Here is an 18980-nt window from a genome sequence, read left to right as displayed (position 1 = left end):
AATTACTGTGTACGTTGAGCAACAATCAAGAAATGACAGTAGTAATAAGTTGAGCAAAAACTACGAAAGAACAACACCAACATGTTGAGCAACATATAATGAAGATGATATAAAAGTAAAATCAAATAGTATTAAACCAAAAATTTGAAAAAAAATCAATTTTTTTTGTTATTTACTTAATTTATGGCTGGCCATAATGTGGCCGCATAGCTTTATTCATTCAATAAATAATGAACCAAATGAACGTTAGTAATGAAGTAAATATGACATTTTATTGAAATACAATGTTAACTGTGTTAAACGTCAAACAGTAGTAATGAACTTATTACTTCATTCAGTCATGCTATTACTTCATTCAATTAGTTTATTACTTCATTCCATTAGTTTATTACTTCATAATGTGTTATGACATCATTAGTTTATTACTTCATTCCATTAGTTTATTACTTCATAACATACGTTCATTTAGTTCATTATTTACTGAATATAGTTCATTATTTACTCCAACAAGTTTTTATTGAATAAAAAAAATTAAAAATTAAAAAATAAAAAAAGTAAAAAAATATTGAATAAAATATTAAATTAATTGTAAATTAATCCTAACCACAAGATTAAGAAAATGGATGGTCATAATTTGATCTCTAGTTCGGTCTTTAAGACTGAATTTGTGAATAATGAGACTCTATATATTGATCTCTTAAAAATATTTGTTTTTATTAAAATTTTCTGAACGCACGGATCAAACGAAACCCTTCCTCCCTCTTCCACTACGTCGCCTCCTTTCCTCCTCCTCTCGTGGCATAGGCGTGCACAGTAACATTGCTCTTATAACTACGTTAGATTAATAACAAATTTTACACTAATTCACTTGATAAAACAATTATAATTATGCATCAAACATGGAAGCACATATATATAGCTCAATCTAGTATAATGGATTTTTTCGTTATATATGTCAACAACACCTCAGATAATTTGACAAAGTTCGTAAAATATTTAGGATATGATATGAGGACTTGTGGACGTCCACTTCATCAATTTATTTTATTCTATAGTGAAGGACTTGTGTATTTTTGATGATATAATATGCATTATCATGATGCGAGCACCTAACCATTTATTATACACTATGTGATTCAGTCCTTATAAGATATATGGAGAGTCATTACCTTAAGACTCGAGCTAGATTCTTGGCTATTTAATCCCACCACTAGTGCACTTGTATTATATTCAACAAGGTCAACGGTTTCATTTGAATTAGATGACAATTTAATGTATGATTTGAGTTGAAGGTTATTTAACTCTTAATAGGGATGATAATTATTTGAGTTAAGGTTATTTACAAGGGCTAAAGCCTTTTGTTTCCTTTCTTTGTGTCTCTCCGGTCCGGTAGTAAATACACGAGCTTTCAGCATTTTCTTATTCATTCATTATATTTTATTTTTGAATATAAACATAAATTTTGAAATTTTCTGATTTTTCCCTTTAATTAACCAAAAGTTAAACTTTTAATAACAAATTAAAACTTATTTGACAATCAAAACAACCACATTTTGATTTTAATAAATTTGAGCAAAAATAGAAAAATGCTGAAAGTTAATACTGACAAATAACCCTTTGATTTTTAAGAAATGGGAATGTTGACTAAATGACAATAGTATTGTATTGCTCATGTAATTTAAGAGGTCTCGAAAATATTTATTGCACATTTTGTATCCACATGTGTTAGTAACCAGTGTCGACAGGTGTTCATATTATATTATTGAGATTTGTGTCCAATATATGATTCTGGTCCTAGTTTTTGAGGTACAAGACAAAAATTAAATAAATTAAAATTAAAATTAAAATTAAAATTAAAATTAAAATTAAAATTAAAATTAAAATTAAAATTAAATTAAAATTAAAATTAAAATTAAATTAAAATTAAAATTAAAATTAAAATTAAACAAAACTACACAACAATGACTACCAAAAATGGTCGCCAATGATGTGCCACATGTTACTACTAGTACTATATATATACTCCTATCAGAGTAAAATACTAAAATTAATTACTTTAGTTTAGGAGTACTATGTTATTATTCTAAAACAAGAAAATATACATACAATTGCAATAACTACCAAAAAATTAAGTGGCGACGACGATTGAAGCCAACACTGGTATTATTTTGAAAAGGATTGATAATTAACGAAAAGAGAAAAAACTAAAATGTCAAATGATGTGTCACAGCCAAACTTTCATAGTTGGCATTAAAAGACAATCTATCACGATTCATCATGTCTACCAAGAAAATAGTATAACGAGTATAGTATTATTTCAAATTTTAATTGAAAACAATTTGCTGGTATTCATGTGTACCTCTTAAAATAATCAATATAAATATACTACTACTGCATAGTAAACGGAGGTATTGCTTAATATGAATACTTCCACAGTTTTGCATTTATGTTATAAAAAAATTTATTCCTGAAAATTTTTAATAATTTAGAGTTGCAATTTAGTAAAGTTGGTGGTATAGTTCTATTCTAAATCAACCTTATTTAGTTTTTTATTTGAAATATATAATACAAGCATGAGATTATGTGGATATGAACTTATGGATTCGATTACACAAATTTGATGTAAAAATTATGAAATGAAGAGTTAAAATAGTGTGCAAAATGACAGAATAATTGTAGTTAAGACAATTGATCCTTAAAATCATAAACTTTGACTTGATTTTGTATTTTTTATAAGCTTAAAATTTGATCGTAAATATCATGAAATTAGGGTTGTAAATTTCAGAGTTTGATTTATATATGTAAAAAAACAAAAATAAAAATGTTGAGATTTTTGGATGATTTGAATTGGGCCGAGCCCAACTTACATATTCAAAGGATTCAACTTTAATTTCGCAGAGCTGGTAAAATCAACCAGAAATGAATGATTGATCAACAAACTTCAATATTTAATGCGTGTAAATCTTAAATACTGATTTCCTCGTCACAACCAAAGATACACTGCCACAGTGCCACCACATTACACTGAACGAATCATGTACGGTTCATTTGTCTCGAGGAATCTGAGGAACAGAGCTGCTTCATCAATCAACTGGTTTAGCAAGTCTAATCTTTCGAGGTAAGTCAAGAAACTGGTGGATTTGTATGGGTTGTGGCGTTTTATTCGAGAAGTTGTGTTTTTTTGAAGGTTTTTGCTGGTTCTTGAAATTGGTAGGTTGATAAAAATTGAATCTTGATTGATTTGGTTGTGAATTGTGGTGTTATTTCGCGTGTGTGTATGGGAAAGAAGGTTATCAGATTTATTTATTTTTTATTTTAGCTTTATGTTGTCACGGTTTATGAGTTAAAATGGCAACTTTTCTGTTGACAGGCGATGTCTGAGTTCATTGTGTATTTGTGAAAATGAAATGAAATTGATGAGTGCTACTAAGAATTGTATGGTTGCAGATGTGTTCATTCACTACCATTTGCGACTGTGAAAGCTGAGGAAGTATCGGCCTCTCAGCCGGCTGAAGTGCTCAATTTAGGTACATAATTTGGGAAGTGATTTAGTTGAAATTTCAGTTTGAATATTGTTTAGTTCTTATTTCAGTGAATAGATCTTTTACTTACCTCTTGTGTACAATGTAGTGTTACTGTTATCAGAAATAAAATTAGTAATTTATGTGGTTGTCTTAATGAAATATGCAGTGTTACTGTTGTTATCAGAAAAAAATATAGTTAGCTTAGTTCTCACTGTATTGTATAATTCCCACTTTACTTTTCCAGTGCAAGGAAAATGGACAAGTTCTTCGACTTGGAACACCATCCCGGATCCTCTGAATGGCGAATCATTCATTAAAGTTGCTGAAGTGAATCAGAAAGAAATAAAGGTAGCCTTACTACCTCCTTTGTCTTGTAACTTTTGTATCTTGCATTCAGCAAGTGAAGCATTAGTGTGGTGAAGTTGGCTTCGGATCCTACTAATCTTACGTTGTTGAAGTATCTCTCTTGAAGATGTTCTTACCGTTGATGATTTTTTGCAGCCTTTTGTGGACAGCTTGGCGCAGTGCCCCAAACATGGTTTACACAACCCATTCAAAGCACCAGAAAGGTTATTGCTGATATATCTCTTTGCCCCTTTGAATTTGGTCTGTTTTTCTTGTGTTTTATTCATATTCTTCCTATCTTTGCCTTTTAGTAGATGACAGTTTTGTTTCCCATGCAATTTGTTTCATTTACCAAAATTGAAACTAGAAAACTTATGCCTCAGGTACCTCATGCTCGGAGACGTAACGACAAAAGCAGCTCAGAAGCTGGCCTTACCTGAGGTTAACTCCTAACTCGAAGAAAACTAGGGAGTTATGCCAGAAAACTGATGACTTCTAATTAAATTCGAAAGACCATTTGCATTTGGTTTCTAGGTTTCTGACTTCTTCGCCAAGCTGATACAAAGGGTGTCTCCAAAGAGTTACCAGCAAGCTTTTATGGAAGTTTTCGTTACACAGAAGTTTTTGGAGAACTTTTGTGGTGATCAGGTACTGCAGTTATCCCGTTCAGTTTTGCATTCGACCTTGCCAGAGATCCCAAAATAATTGCTTCATATTATGAACTGTGCGATTCATTTGAAACTGGCAGGTTCGGTTCCTGGCTAGGTCGTTTGGAGTTCCTGGAAATCATCTAGGTCAGCAGAGTCACGGTTTCAGATGGCCATATGGCCCGGTGAGTCCTATTTCTTTCCTTGTTAAATCACAATAACTATGTTGTTTTCATTAACTGAGCGCTATGCTAAGTGATGTTTGTAGGTTGCAATCATCACTCCTTTCAATTTCCCTTTGGAGATTCCGCTTCTTCAGTTGATGGGAGCGCTTTATATGGGGAATAAGCCACTTCTTAAAGTCGATAGCAAGGTAAGGGGTCATATATGTTGTGAAAAAGAAATATGTTACTCGGTTTGCGTATATATCAATTTTAGAGCGTTAGACTATATTCAACTTTATATATGTAGGTCGCTATTGTGATGGAGCAAATGCTACGTTTGCTCCATGATTGTGGGTTGCCTGCGGAGGATGTTGACTTCATAAACTCGGATGGAGTTACTATGAACAGAGTTCTCATGGAGGTATATGCTAGGGAGAAAACTACTAGAACTTCTCGTATGTTTCAATCATACTCCATTGTTTGGAGAATGTCAAAGCTTTTGTGAGAGAGATAATTGTTTCCATTGTTATGTCATATGCTTTCTCAATAGACTTTACATTAGCAACAGAGTTTTTCTTTAATATATCTTATCATTAGGGAAAACCGCGTATGACTCTCTTTACTGGTAGCTCGAGAGTAGCAGAGAAATTAGCTCTTGATCTTGGTGGGCGTATTAGACTTGAAGATGCTGGTTTCGACTGGAAGATTCTTGGGCCTGACGTTCAAGAGGTTCAAAATACATTTCTATGTTCCAAACTTTGCACTTAACCATGTAACTTTTAGTGTTTTTAAGCATTTTGGACTTTTTTTCTTTACTCTTTAGGAGGACTATGTTGCTTGGGTGTGCGATCAAGACGCATACGCATGCAGTGGGCAGAAGTGCTCAGCACAGTCGATTCTATTCATGCATGAAGTAAGCTACAACGAGTTTTATGTTGATAACTTTTGCTGAGATGTGCACTTTTGCAGAAAAATTGTTCATTGATACTTAAACTTCAATATCACTTATTTTTCCGTTGAAATCGTCTTCCAACTATTCATGTCTTAAACAGAATTGGGGTAAAAGTTCGCTCTTGGAGAAATTGAGCGGTCTTGCTGCTAGAAGGAAGTTGGAGGATCTTACAATTGGCCCCGTTCTTACTGTAAGTACTCGTCTTCCCCATTCATCTCTTGTTTCTCTACACTCTGTCGGATATATTTAGTTATCCGATTAAGAGGTGCAGGAAGAATAGAATTAGTAGATCTAGCTCGAATTTCAATACTAAAACAATATAGCTTCAAAGTTCAATTTCTTACAAGGATTTGTTGTTTTCTCTATCGGTAACGTGTATGTGATTCTGTTTGTAGGTAACAACTGAAGCGATGCTCGATCACTTGAACAAACTACTCAAGATAAAGGGATCGAGGCTTCTTTTTGGTGGCGAGCCTTTACAAAACCATTCTATCCCAGCAGTATATGGTGCCATTAAACCTACTGCCGTCTTTGTTCCACTTGAAGAGATATTAAAAGACGAGAACTATGATCTCGTAACAAAAGAAATCTTCGGTCCGTTCCAGGTATGATAACTAGGCAAAAGCTTTATTGGTGATGTGCAGTTAGTGCTTCAACTCTTATTTATACGTATCACTATTACAGGTTGTCACGGAGTACAAACAAAACGAGGTTCCATTGATACTAAAAGCACTTGAAAGGATGCACGCACATTTAACAGCCGCGGTTGTTTCGAATGATCCTTTGTTCATACAAGTAAGATTAAATATCTGTTTTTTTTTTGTGTATCAAATTGAAGATCCTATTTTTTTCTTATATTTTTTATTGTAGAATATCATTGGAAACTCGGTGAATGGAACTACGTATGTCGGATTGAGAGCAAGAACAACGGGAGCTCCACAAAATCATTGGTATAACACATTTTGTGTTCTGATTTTATTTCTGAATAGTTATACTTATTCCTATATTGCTATAGGTTCGGTCCTGCTGGAGATCCGAGAGGAGCTGGAATCGGAACTCCGGAAGCAATAAGACTCGTTTGGTCGTGCCATAGAGAGGTTATTTACGACAATGGCCCGGTTCCACAAAATTGGAGCACTCCACAGGCCACTTGAAACAGACTTATCATCTTTGTAGCACATGTTATTCTCTAGAATTGATTTCTTGACTATGTTGATTGCATCTGTGCAATTTTCTAAAATCCGTGTACTATGTTGATTTATCGATTCAGATAACTTCATTAGAAACCAAATTTTATCAGATTGTAGTTTGTTTTCAGCTACTATATATCCTGCTAAGATATTTGCAAATACTCTTTCATGGAGGGGTGAGGGTGGGGGGGGGGTGTGACACCATGCGAGGGGCCGTCCCGTTGTGAGGCTCGGGCCGTAAAATAAGTAGGTGCGTGGTAGTGCTTATCGCCTCGTCCGCCACACTGCAAAGCCATCCATGGAGATTGGAGACTAAAACGGCTAAGAGAAAAATAAAGGAAAAAGATTTATTCAAAAAAGGTAATATAACACACCAAAATCTACTTAATTAAGCTGTAGTACAAGATTGAGTGTGGTTTATTTAAAAAAAAACAGATCATGCTAAATTTTGTGCCTGTATAATTTGATCCAATGGGCTTTTTTCTTTATAATTAGTTAGATAAAATACTTTAAATTGCTTAATGAAATACTATTACTCATTTTGATAGCCCAATAATAACAGCCCACGGCCCAAAAACGTGAAACCTTAGTCATACTCATACATCGCAGTTCCTCCATACGTAGACAGTAAACTGTTTTGCCGAAGCTTAAAGCCTTAAACCACCGCCGCCGCCCTTTCTACCGTCGCCGCTTCCCCTTCGCCTCAACCACTACCAATTTTCCACCGCCATCAATAAGGAAGTGCTGCAAATAACTTCATTATTGTTACTTGTCCATCTCTCTTTAAAATGACTTTGCTGGAAGTGATAACAAAAGCTTCGTCTACAATTACAACCCGACCCGACGATGAAACCGATTACCCGATTGTACTCAACCCGGAGCTGGTTCTCCTCAAGCTGAAGCCCGAGTCCGACGCTCAGCAAGCTCAGAACGCTGTGAAAAAGGTTACCGGCTGGGAAATTTCGCAAACAGATAATGAGCTTATCGAATTAGGGCACAAATTCTGCAAGGACCTGAGGAGGAAATTGAAAAACACGAATTCCTTTGGTAAATCCAAGTTCGTGGGAATGGTAACTTTGCATTTGGAGAACCTCGCAAATAAAGTTGGGGTTTCTATTGCTGCTGAAAAAACAGAATGTGTGTATGTCTGTAAATTGGTGGAGAAATTGGGGCTTTTTATGGGTAGGGATGTTAAGGGTTTGATTTTGGAGGGCTGTATTAGTTTGGAGGTTTGGGATGTGTTGGGGAGTTTAATAGCTAATGGGGTTGTTGAACATGCTTCTACGTCGAACTTGGTTCATAAGTTGATCGAGAAAAGGAGGTCGGATTTGGTTGTTTTGTGCGTGAAACACTTGTTAGAACTGCATGCTTATGATTTGATGTGCATTTTGAAGTATTTCTTGATGCTGCCTAGTGAAGGGTATAGAAGCCTGTCGAGTGTGAGGGAGGATTGGGAGAGGCAAGCGTCGTTGGCGATTGAGAAAGCGAGTGGTAAGAGCGTTAGTGGGGAAAATAAGAGCTTGGCGAAGGATGCTGCGGTCTTGATCATGTTGGGACATGATGGATTCTCGGTGTCTGAGCTGTGCTTGCATTATTTTCTCGCGTCTGCAAATCTTGATGAGGTTATTTTTGCAGCTTGTGTGAGTAAGTTGAATGGTGAGGAGTTGAAGGCTTTGATTCAGTACTTTGGGAAGTGGCTGAGGAAGTATGATAGGTTTCCTCAAGCTGGTCCTTGTCCTGGATCATCTGCATTGGGTTTAATGGTTTGTGATTGGATTCCGAGTCTTGGAAGCGTTGTCAAATATTTTGGTGTTGTTGTGGATGAGCATTTTTCGTCTTTGGTTTTGCATTCTGAGTTCCATGAGCTGAGATCCTTAGAAGAAGTTATTGCTTCCTTAGCTATTGAGGCCAGGTTTTGTGGTACGTTGGCAAATTTGAGTGAGCGGTTGATAATCGAGCGCCAAGGTATGGATCATAATCTATCTTGCATTTTTATGTTGTGATTTCTGTTTTAGTTGTATGCTGCTTATTTGTAGTCTCCAAATGAAGTCTCACAAGACCTAGTTAATGATGGCTGTCATTTAGTATTCCCTTTTCGATATAAATTGTTGGGTATTTGTATTGACTATTGAGGATCAACACATTATACTGACTTTTTAGTATGAAGACTATATGAACTAAGTGAGAACCCACATGTGCACATTACTCAGATAAGTGGTGACAAGAGAAAGCTAGGACTCTGAACCATCAGATCATGGATGTCTTCACGTAAGTTAGAATTGGCTAAGTGAGCAAATTTGTGATGTCACTAAATGAGTTGTGTATAGCTTGTTTATTGGATTGGAGATAGTTTAATCAGTTTGAGACTTGAGAGTGAATCAGTGAATATGCAGGATATAATATGTGGATGTTACTCTGTTAATTATGGAGAAAATCTGGTTCTTGAGATTAGTCATGCCTTGAATCTTGACAGACACTTGTTTTTTTCTGCAAGTGTTATCCTTCAATAACAGTACAACTAATCATATTTTCTCATTAGAAATACGCCCCATATCGAACTTCCAATAACATGACCGAAGTAAGATAACCCCATCCATGAAAGTTATTCGCTGGGGCATGATCAGATTATGATATATTCGTGACTGCTTGACATCTCTAGGCAAGCAAATAATCATTTTTCTAAACACTGATTGCAGTCTGCTTCTTTATCCTACTTGGAGTTGAAAAACATGAAACTTAGTACTAATATTATATACAAGGTCCTTGGTTTTGGAGTTTGGGAGGGAGGGAATGTGATTCCAAATAAACGAGTGTTTAGTGTGGGGAAAACATCCTCACACGTCAATTCTTTTTCTGCAATACTATTGCTCTGATTCCCATTCCAGTTCCCTTCAAATTGCCGAGTTATCTTAGACTACTATTTCTTAGTTTTATACTCCATTTGTGTAACTGATTAAAGTCTGAAAACCCTGCAGTCTCACTCCTGGATTTTTAAACTTTCATTCTGACTTGTCATGCGTGTGTTTGTTCGTCCATTGGTGACATTGCTAGATTTGAAATGGCGATCATCATAGGGTAGTGTGGGTTTCAATCTTAGTCATGTGCACAATCTCACTATGGTGTTTCTTCTCGATCCATTTTAGTGGGCAGCTAGCTTTGATTAATTGCTTGTGCTACAGTTAATATGCAGCAAGATCATCTTTTGCTATCAAATGAACATGAACTTGTTTACTAAACGGCATCTCTTTTGCAGCATACCACAGTGATTCTATGGGGAATTTCGCATTTTGAAGACGTTACAGGAGATTTCAGTTTTGGCATTGCATGGAGCTCTGGAGCAATCCTTTGCCTCTCCCTTCAGTGGAGAAGATTTAATTCCTTAAATCCTATGGATCTCCTTCTTGATTAATTTTTTTTGTTTCATTTGAAATTCCAATCAATTAGAAAAAACTTATTCGCACCTATGTAATGGAGTAGTATTATGCCTCATTTCTTAGTTTCACTTGATTTGTTTGAAATGATTGCGCTGGAAATTTGTGCTCTTTCAACAATAACATATGCATTGGCGGATCCAATATTTTGAGAAAAACAATTTGGGATGTGTTCATAGTTGTGAGAGAGATCGATAATGAGATAGAATGAAGATACGTAGAAGCATAATTGGTGTCGAAAGAAAATGCAACATCGAGAAAGCGGCAATGAAGAGAAAGTAATCGGTGTTGAAAGAGTTTCGAACCGCAAAGTAGGAAAGACTAGTTTTATTTTTATTTTTCCAATGTGAATTTCAATTTGGAAATTCTTTGATAGTGTAAATTCAGAAAAATCTTGATAGATCTAGTTTATTGGTAAATAAACACGTCACGGTGGATTCAAATCCGACACCGTTGATTTTAACCATCTTTGGTAAATTTTGATTTTGTGTGTAAACACTACTATTACCTGTTTTGAAATTTTCGATTAATTTTCTAAAGTATTACTATGAATTTAACTTTAATTAAAGAAAAATAGCCCTAAAATTCGTCGCTAGGGACCCCAGTCCTCAGCTTCGTCTCTGCGAAAAATTCCCCCAAATTCTAAACCTAACAAGCTCAACCATGGAGTATCCATGGCGTTCTAGGCCTTCACCAGCTAATTTATGCCCAATTTGCTCGCATTCTCACTTCCCTTTCTGCACTCCACCTCCACCCCAATACTTCCGGCCTCCACCACCGCCTCCGAATCAATTTTTCCGCAGTCCACTCCCACCGCCGCCGCCTCCTCAGCATCTAGCCTCATATGATCCGTTCGTTGACCACCAAGGCAGCCCCGCCGTCACTCCTTACCCACCACCTCCGGCGCCGGCGCAAATTCCGCCAGGGCCGTGGAATAGCGACCCTAATTACAGCAGTGATTACTACCGAAATCCAAATTCCGGATCGGATCGTGAAATTCCTAGTCAAATTGGCGTCAAGAGAATGCGATTCGACAACGGCAGTGACGGTTATGCGGGTTCGTTGGAGGAAGACGAGAGAAGGCTGAAACTGATTCGTGATCACGGAGCTGTAAGTCGCGGTTTGGATAGAAAATATGACGGAGGATGCAGCGTCTCGGATCGTTCTCACGAGCCGAGCAATTTTCAGGGGATTGAGAGTGGTTATCATAAGGAAAATAATCATAGCGTTAATCAAAACAGACCGCTTCATAATCAAAACAAGAGTAGTGTGATGCACAATCATTATGGAAGTAGTCCTGGAGCTGATGGGTATAGGAATTTCAGACCTCCAAGAGGAAACCATGAAACTCTGGCATATGATGATTCGAGTTACCAAGACCAAAGAAGAAATTTTCCTACAGAAAGCAGGGAGTACAATAACCAATACCTGCAGCCTCATGCGAAGCAGCAGCATAGAATGGAGCCCCAGTTACCCTATTATGGTTTATCTAATCAGGGTGAGAACAAGCGTCTTATGCAGGACGCCCCTGGGTTTATGGCTCAGCCTCCACTTCCTACATCCCCGCCACCACCAATTCCTGTGGAACCATCAAGATTTCCGTTCCGGGGTGGTGTAAATTCTGCTTCTTCGTTCCATTCACCATACTCTATGGTTTCTGAATCTGTGACATCAGTGTCTTCTCACTACACTAGCAAAGGGTATCCAAATTCAAGTGGTTATCATCCAGAGGTGTGCTACTTATAAAGTCTTTCTCTGCATATCTATTTATGTTGCCTAATTGAAAAAAAAATGTATAAATGTGATTATCATATAGGGTTCAACTCAGTAGGATGGAGACAAGTGTTTCTATGCTTGTGCTTGAATATCAGTGTAGTCAATTTGTAGACAGTTAACCTTTGCAGTTTGATGATATGTAAAGGAAAAGTGAAGAAGTTTTTTTTTCTGGCTGTGTAACTGAATTGGAATGTTTTTTTATGGTGCTTAGTGTTATATGATTTGATGGGTATTCTATATGAAGCACTTCAGCTTGAATCTGGAGTGTGTACTTTAAGAATGCCTATATGGTTTTTGCTTAAGTATTAGAGATATTTCCTATGTCTGTACATGTAACATCATGATCTTTTCTCATTTGGGTGATATTCAGAATGTACCGTGATAGGTTTGGATTATTTATCTTTCAGGAAATGCAAAGGATGGCTTCATCCAGGACATTTAATGGAGAAAGTGAAGACATTCCCTCAAGGAATCAGTCATTTGGCAAGCCAAAAGTCATTGACGCATCTCATATTTTGAAGCATCCACACCGTGCAAGTCGCCCAGATCATATGGTCATTATTTTGCGTGGACTTCCAGGTTTGTGTTTCTCTATAAAATAAATATCTTCTAATTAATGTATCGATGGCCCATTAGTCTGTAACTGTTCTTTTTTCCTTTCCTGTCTTTTTATTATTGAGAACAACATTATTTCTAGAATGGCTAAGAGCTATTGTTTAAGTATTTATGTGGCTGTTTTCTCGCTCACTTCTCAGGGAGTGGTAAGAGCTACATGGCTAAACTCTTGCGTGATTTTGAGGTCGAAAATGGTGGCACTGCTCCACGGATACATTCCATGGATGAATATTTCATGACAGAGGTTGAAAAGGTGTTTTTCATGTTTTTGTATTTGTTATGGCAGAAGATCCTTAATAAGCTCAAATGTACTGTGGTACTGTGCTTCCTTCAGTTGCTAGAGATTTGCTTGATCAGTTATAACCATACTCTTATATACTGTATAGGTTGAGGAGAATGAGGGCTCAAGATCCTCTGGTTCAATTAGAGGGAAGAAACTAGCTATGAAGAAGGTCATGGAATACTGTTATGAACCTGAGATGGAAGAGGTGACAAAATATATCTTTTTCTATGTTGAACTTATATTTATGATGTAAGAGCATTGTCCTTTTTTCTTTTGGTACTTTTGGCGCATAAAAAGTAGATCATTTCCCCTTTAGGATTAGAAGTGTAGAAAGTTCATAAAGCCAACCATATTTTTGAATTGACTTAGTATATAGAGGTTTCATTTGATGTTTTAAAGGTTCACATTTTACAATTCTGGCCAATTACATGACTTCTGTTTTCTTCTTTTAGAGTTGGAGGTGTCTATATATATCATTTTTGGGTTGATGCTAAAGATGTGAAATTGTTAGTCTGTTACACATAAACTATCAATGAGGAGTTGGTAGTCCTTGTTGATTTCATATTCTATGCTACACTGTGAAAAGCATATTAGCAGGCTTTGTTTAGCTGAGACATTGTGTTGAAGACTTGAAGTAACCTTCGACGTAGAGTGCATAGCAAGTGCATGCTAATTTTACAGTTATATTCGACTATAAAATGACATCTGCCTTAGTTAAGAGTTAAAAGTACAGCACTGGAAAAGTTACCTTTTCTTGATTTTGATGGAATTTGACCTGAAACTTCCCTCTCTGATCCGCAAGTTTACTTGCATAATATTGTAGATTTAACCCTGATATTGTCGTTATGTTTCAGGCTTACCGGTCAAGCATGTTGAAGGCATTTAGAAAGACCCTCGATGAAGGGGCATTCCCCTTTGTAATTGGTATGATTTTTCTGTGCAGGAACTTTATTTTAATCCGAAATTCCTATTTCAATTTTTCTGCCCTTATGCCTGATTTGGACTTTCATTTATGTTTAAAAGGTTTTTCCTTCTTTGAGATGATTGGTTTCTTCAATTTTCATTGGGAGATCCACTGATGTGTACTTTGTTCAACAGTTATAGTCCTTTCCTTCTCTGTCAATGATACTTTTTTTGTTGTTGCTAGTTTTAGATCTGACATGGTGTAATATGTCAGATTAGCTGACACATGCATGATAAGCTGCTGATGTTTCTCTTGGATATTTTATTTTGAGTTACTCTTAAATGATTCAAAAATATGGTCAGATAATATAGAATCTAATATGCACACAAAAAATGGTTGAAAGACGTAATCTTATTATAAATAAGTGGTGATGCAGTGCATCTGCACTGCCTTGAGTTTATCTAACTACAGATGCAGTTTATTCGGAAATTGACCCATTTCTTGCTGGTATTTGTGCCTCGTCTTAGTGGATGACCGCAATCTGCGGGTAGCTGATTTTGCTCAGTTTTGGGCAACTGCAAAGGTATACCCTCAATCTCTTTTAAGGCGGCTTCTCGGTGTCTGTTGTTGTTCTCTATTTAGGGAATACTTTAGAGGTTGGTGATTGCTAGTCATAATTGTAGATTTGACTGGTATTACAAAAGATGTGGGTTGTCAGTGCCTGTTTGCAACTTATCAAGTATAACCTAAATCCTCATTACAATGATAATATTTATGTACAAGTAAACAAAGGATCTTCCTAAGTAGTTTTCTAGCATATATGCGGCTTAAGTAGCTCTTTCAAGATCCCTTTAGTATGCCTAGCATATATAGGACTTAAGTAACTCTTGGTCAAAAGTAATATATTCCTATCATCTTTAAGCTCAGTAGATCGTTTCGCTGTATCTTATTGCATGGTTGCATAAGTTAAAAGACATGTTGTGATGATGCACGGCTAGAAATTCTGTTATGAAGTTTTCTGGAACAAACGGCTATAGTTTGAATGACTTGATTTGTGTGAATAATGAATTTCCTCATATATATTGTAATTGATCTTGATGAAAAGGTCACCAGCCATCTAACTTCCCTTCGTTAAATGGTTACTCCATTCGTTGCTTTATGTACCATTGTCTGATATTCTCCTTTTCTTCTTCTATGATAGATCTATTTGCTCATAGATTATAAGTGCCCAACGTTGTTGATAATTATGTGTATATTTGGTAGAATTGTTTAATTTGATGGTAGATTGATTTAGTAATTTGTCTTCGTTGAGTAATATCACATACCCTACTTTTTATAACTGATTTAAACTTTTTTCGTGAGATATCTCAACAATTACTAATCACTGTCTCCAATTTCACACATATGAGCTTAGAGCATGTGAGAATTTTCTCTCAGTTTCTTCTGCATGTTTATTTGAGGTGTTACGTGTTGTTAGCCCATTTTTTATCCATCCTTACTCCTTTAGCCTTTAACCACAATTATTTAATCTTTCTTTAGTGTAGTTTGACCGAATATGGGAATGCTGATTTTGTATCATAACTCATATGTTGCTTTCAGTTTTGATGTCAAGTTTCTATTATCACTACTTATATAGATTTGTCTGATCTTAGGCTAATTTCTGTTAAAGACCCTAGTTTTTTGTCCTGCTTAGTGCTTAGTATTGGAGATTCCACGTTTCCATTTGAAGCTTGTGAGACTTGCAAGTTAGTTGCATTATGTTTTGGTTCCACTTTTCCATTTAAAGCATCTCCTCTATTAGAGGTGATGTCAAGGGGAGTATTCAAACCCCCCTTGACCTCATCACTGATAGAGGAGACACGTGTAATGTAAACCTTTTTTTAAGAATTCCCATATATTTTCCAGAAACCCTTGTGGTATGCTTTGTTATTTTAACTTTTCATTAGTTCTTTAAGATGTTAGCGTCTTTTTGTTGCTTGTACTCTTCCTTCATTCATCTTTTGATCTTTTGTTTTCCAGTTACACTTTAAGGTCATGACTGAGTGAAGTGGTCCGGTTCATTGTTTCCTGCTTGATTCCTTTTCATTTGCTTTGTTGCAGAGATCAGGGTATGAAGTATATTTACTAGAAGCCACATACAAGGACCCAGCAGTAAGTTTCTGTCTGGAGTTTATTTCTTTAAAGTGATAGCATCTGTCTATTGATGTAGAGTCTGTAGATTGTTTATGTCAATTTGTTATGGGTAATACTGCAAGATACACCGGCTAAGAAAACAGATAGTTGGAGCATCTTGCAGATGAGCAGATGAATGGCTCAATCTAAATGAAGGGCTCAACATGATAAGATAAAATGATGGATGGTTTAGCTTAAAAATTGAACCACTCTAGGGTGACCGGTGACGGGTCAGATAACCATGTAGCATGGATAAGTGTTTCTTGAATCAATAACATAAACTTGCAATTGGTTAAATGTTGCATCTTATCCTCTTTCTAATAGATTTTTTAACCAAAACTGTTGCCAAAGAACAGAAAAATGGTGTTTTTTTTAAAAGCCACTTTTTCCTTTTGTGTTTCAGGGTTGTGCTGCAAGAAATGTCCATGGTTTCAGTCAGAATGACATACTCCAGATGGCTAACAGATGGGAGGATGCTCCATCCCTGTATATGAAGCTAGACATCAAGGTATTCGTAGTTTAGTTTTCTTTTTACCATTTAAGTGTGGCTTTATAAGAACCTGTCAAGATTGAGGACTTAATCTTCTGATCGGAATACTAAACTGTGACTCCCAATATCTGATTATATGGCAGCCATTGCTCCATGGAGATAATCTTCAGGAAAACGGGATTGAAGAGGTAATTTCATGCGCATCTGTACGCTTCATATCTTTAAATTCCTACCCATATCTTCTTCTGAAGAATTGGAAATTAAAAATATGCATGAATCATGGTGGGTAAGTATTACGTCAATCCTTGCCTGTGAGTTTAAGTTTGTTTGCCTGCTCGATGGTGCTGCAGGATCAAATGTGAATCATATGATCATTTAATGGTTAATCTGACAGGTTGACATGGATACAGAAGATGGCAATCATATTGGTGATGCCTCAGATTCTGAAGTAACAAAAGTTGAAAAGAATTCAAGACCCTCTGAAGGTGTTCTTACCACTGATGGTATGTTCTGATCACTGCATCTTCCTTCTATCTTTTCAATTGAAATTTATGCCTTTCTCATTACATATAATGTGTCCAGATTCTTCTTTATGTAAAACAATGAGATTATGGTTTCAACTCTTATATATTTTAGTTTATGCTAGCAATTGAAGTGAAATTACCTCTACAATGAACCAGGGGATCCTTAGATAAATCCAGTTTTAAATATTTCTTTCATCCTGTTAAATATACCGTTTTGTTATATGAGCTAATACCTGGTGGAAACTGTTCTCCTTTGACAAAACCATTGGCTGTCACTTGGAATTTCTTTTCAAAGGTGTTATGACCTAAAAATGAGTTGGCTCCTGCTTATTCTTTTTATAATATTTTCTGGTATTGGGAACATAGGCCCATCATCAGATGAGCCGAAAGGGGATGTTGGCGAAGAACATCCAGTAGAGGTGATGAAAGATCTAGGAAAGAGTAAGTGGTCAAATGATTTGGATGATGATGATGTCAGCAAGACTGAAACAACCAGGGGAAACTCCAGTGCCCTATCTAGCCTAATTAAGCCTTACAGCAAGAAAGGTAAATCTGTGCGTTGGGCTGATCAGGTATGCTAGTAACTTTTTCCTTTCACTTCGAGTGTGTAAAAGTTTTGATATATCTGCAAGACACCATCATTTAGTTGTTTGCATGTTGCGTTTGAACATTTCCCGGTCATTAGATTCCTTCTAGTGACAGCATACCCTCTTACTAGTTACTAATATATGAATTTGCGCATTGAATTTACATCTCCTTAAGGCGTATCGGGATAGTGTGCTAGTAGTAGTTACCAATCTTTACATAGGATCTTGGACATTGTCAAATGCTAAAATTTTTTAAGTAATTGAATGTTGAAAAATTCTATTATGGATATTGTCCTTTGCAGATTGGCAAAATCGGATTCTCGATCAGTGCTGGAAAGACAACAAATGTATCTCTAGTAATTGGTCCTGGCTGTGGATACAATTTGGTAAGCAGCCATACACTTCTAAACTTACTCTTCACTCGGCTAGCTGCATTACTACAATCATTGTGCCCACGATATGTATACCGTGTCAAAGATTTGATTTTAACTGTTGCAGAAGTCGAATCCCCTACCCGAAGAAGAGAAACTCAGCCAAAGATACACTGGAGAACCAGGCAGGCGGAACGTCTTCCAAGACCAGTTGCGTGCTGAGCGCGAGTCGTTCAGAGCTGTTTTTGACAAGAGGAAACATCGAATCGGTGGGCTTGCTGCGGATGAAGAATAATACTAGTAACATTTGATTTGGTTTTTATATACTTGAGCAGCTCACCCTGTTGTAGCATTGTTGTTGTATTATAGTGACATTGTTGACGAAAGCGCTCTCTCAGTTTTGTTATTTTTTCGTGATCATTATCAATATTATTACAAGGAATTATTATCAGCAACATCCATGCAATTGAAAATTATTATTGCTATTAGTATTTTATTTTGGTATTAATAATCTAGATTAAAATCAAAATGAGTATTCCCTGTGATTATTTAATTAAATTATAATTGTATTTAATCAGACATAATTATTAACTAATTAAGGTGGACTCACTCTCTAAAATATGCCATTTGATCTTCTTCATGGACACTAGACAGATTTATTTTATTAGCAATTTTGAAGGGTATGTTAATCTTGTTAGTACCTAATACGAATCAAATTGCAAATAGAGAGGAATCCTGACCATATACTGTATTACTGTTGCCTAATTTTTAGCCAACTTTTCTTTATATAATTAATGTTAAAACTATTCCACGCCAATACATAGGTATTAATTTGATGCTACCGTCTTATATGGATTATTAGTAATCATTTTCATGTTTGACTTAATAAAAAAAAGTAAACAAGGAGCCCATCTTGCAGTTTATGACGAACTGATATAGGCCAAGTTTTTACTCTGGCCTAATTAATGTATATGGAAAATTTAGGTATTATACAATATGAATTTA

General features: G+C 36.0%; 3 protein-coding genes across 5 annotated transcripts; all 3 read left to right on the top strand.

Moving 5' to 3' along the window:
* The first annotated feature begins 2938 nt into the window (after positions 1–2938).
* On the top strand, positions 2939–6931 carry LOC121748612 (delta-1-pyrroline-5-carboxylate dehydrogenase 12A1, mitochondrial-like). Its single transcript, XM_042143080.1, has 16 exons — positions 2939–3118; positions 3448–3527; positions 3769–3872; positions 4026–4093; positions 4253–4310; positions 4404–4517; positions 4618–4701; positions 4785–4889; positions 4988–5101; positions 5278–5409; positions 5504–5593; positions 5733–5822; positions 6028–6237; positions 6317–6427; positions 6503–6582; positions 6648–6931. Exons 1-16 carry the CDS (start codon positions 3036–3038, stop codon positions 6784–6786), a joined length of 1662 nt encoding a protein of 553 aa, XP_041999014.1. The 5' UTR covers positions 2939–3035; the 3' UTR covers positions 6787–6931.
* A 517-nt stretch (positions 6932–7448) lies between these two features.
* LOC121749028 lies at positions 7449–10311 on the top strand. The gene is made up of 2 exons (XM_042143640.1): positions 7449–8787; positions 10076–10311. Exons 1-2 carry the CDS (start codon positions 7611–7613, stop codon positions 10111–10113), a joined length of 1215 nt encoding a protein of 404 aa, XP_041999574.1. The 5' UTR covers positions 7449–7610; the 3' UTR covers positions 10114–10311.
* Positions 10312–10837: 526 nt separating this feature from the next.
* LOC121746882 lies at positions 10838–18426 on the top strand. Of its 3 annotated transcripts, none has more exons than XM_042140838.1 (13): positions 10838–11984; positions 12437–12608; positions 12785–12888; positions 13031–13132; positions 13782–13851; positions 14359–14414; positions 15932–15982; positions 16407–16511; positions 16637–16681; positions 16888–16996; positions 17384–17589; positions 17907–17990; positions 18103–18426. In XM_042140838.1, exons 1-13 carry the CDS (start codon positions 10917–10919, stop codon positions 18268–18270), a joined length of 2340 nt encoding a protein of 779 aa, XP_041996772.1. In that variant the 5' UTR covers positions 10838–10916; the 3' UTR covers positions 18271–18426. The 3 variants fall into 3 exon arrangements, with proteins under 3 accessions (XP_041996772.1, XP_041996773.1, XP_041996771.1); XM_042140839.1 differs by having other exon boundaries at positions 12785–12897; positions 17384–17563; XM_042140837.1 differs by having other exon boundaries at positions 12785–12897.
* The last annotated feature ends 554 nt before the right edge of the window (positions 18427–18980 follow it).

Source organism: Salvia splendens, chromosome 9 (genome assembly GCF_004379255.2).
Source record: "Salvia splendens isolate huo1 chromosome 9, SspV2, whole genome shotgun sequence".
In the NCBI taxonomy this organism is placed as follows: domain Eukaryota; kingdom Viridiplantae; phylum Streptophyta; class Magnoliopsida; order Lamiales; family Lamiaceae; genus Salvia; species Salvia splendens.
This window is presented reverse-complemented; position numbering and strand designations above follow the sequence as displayed.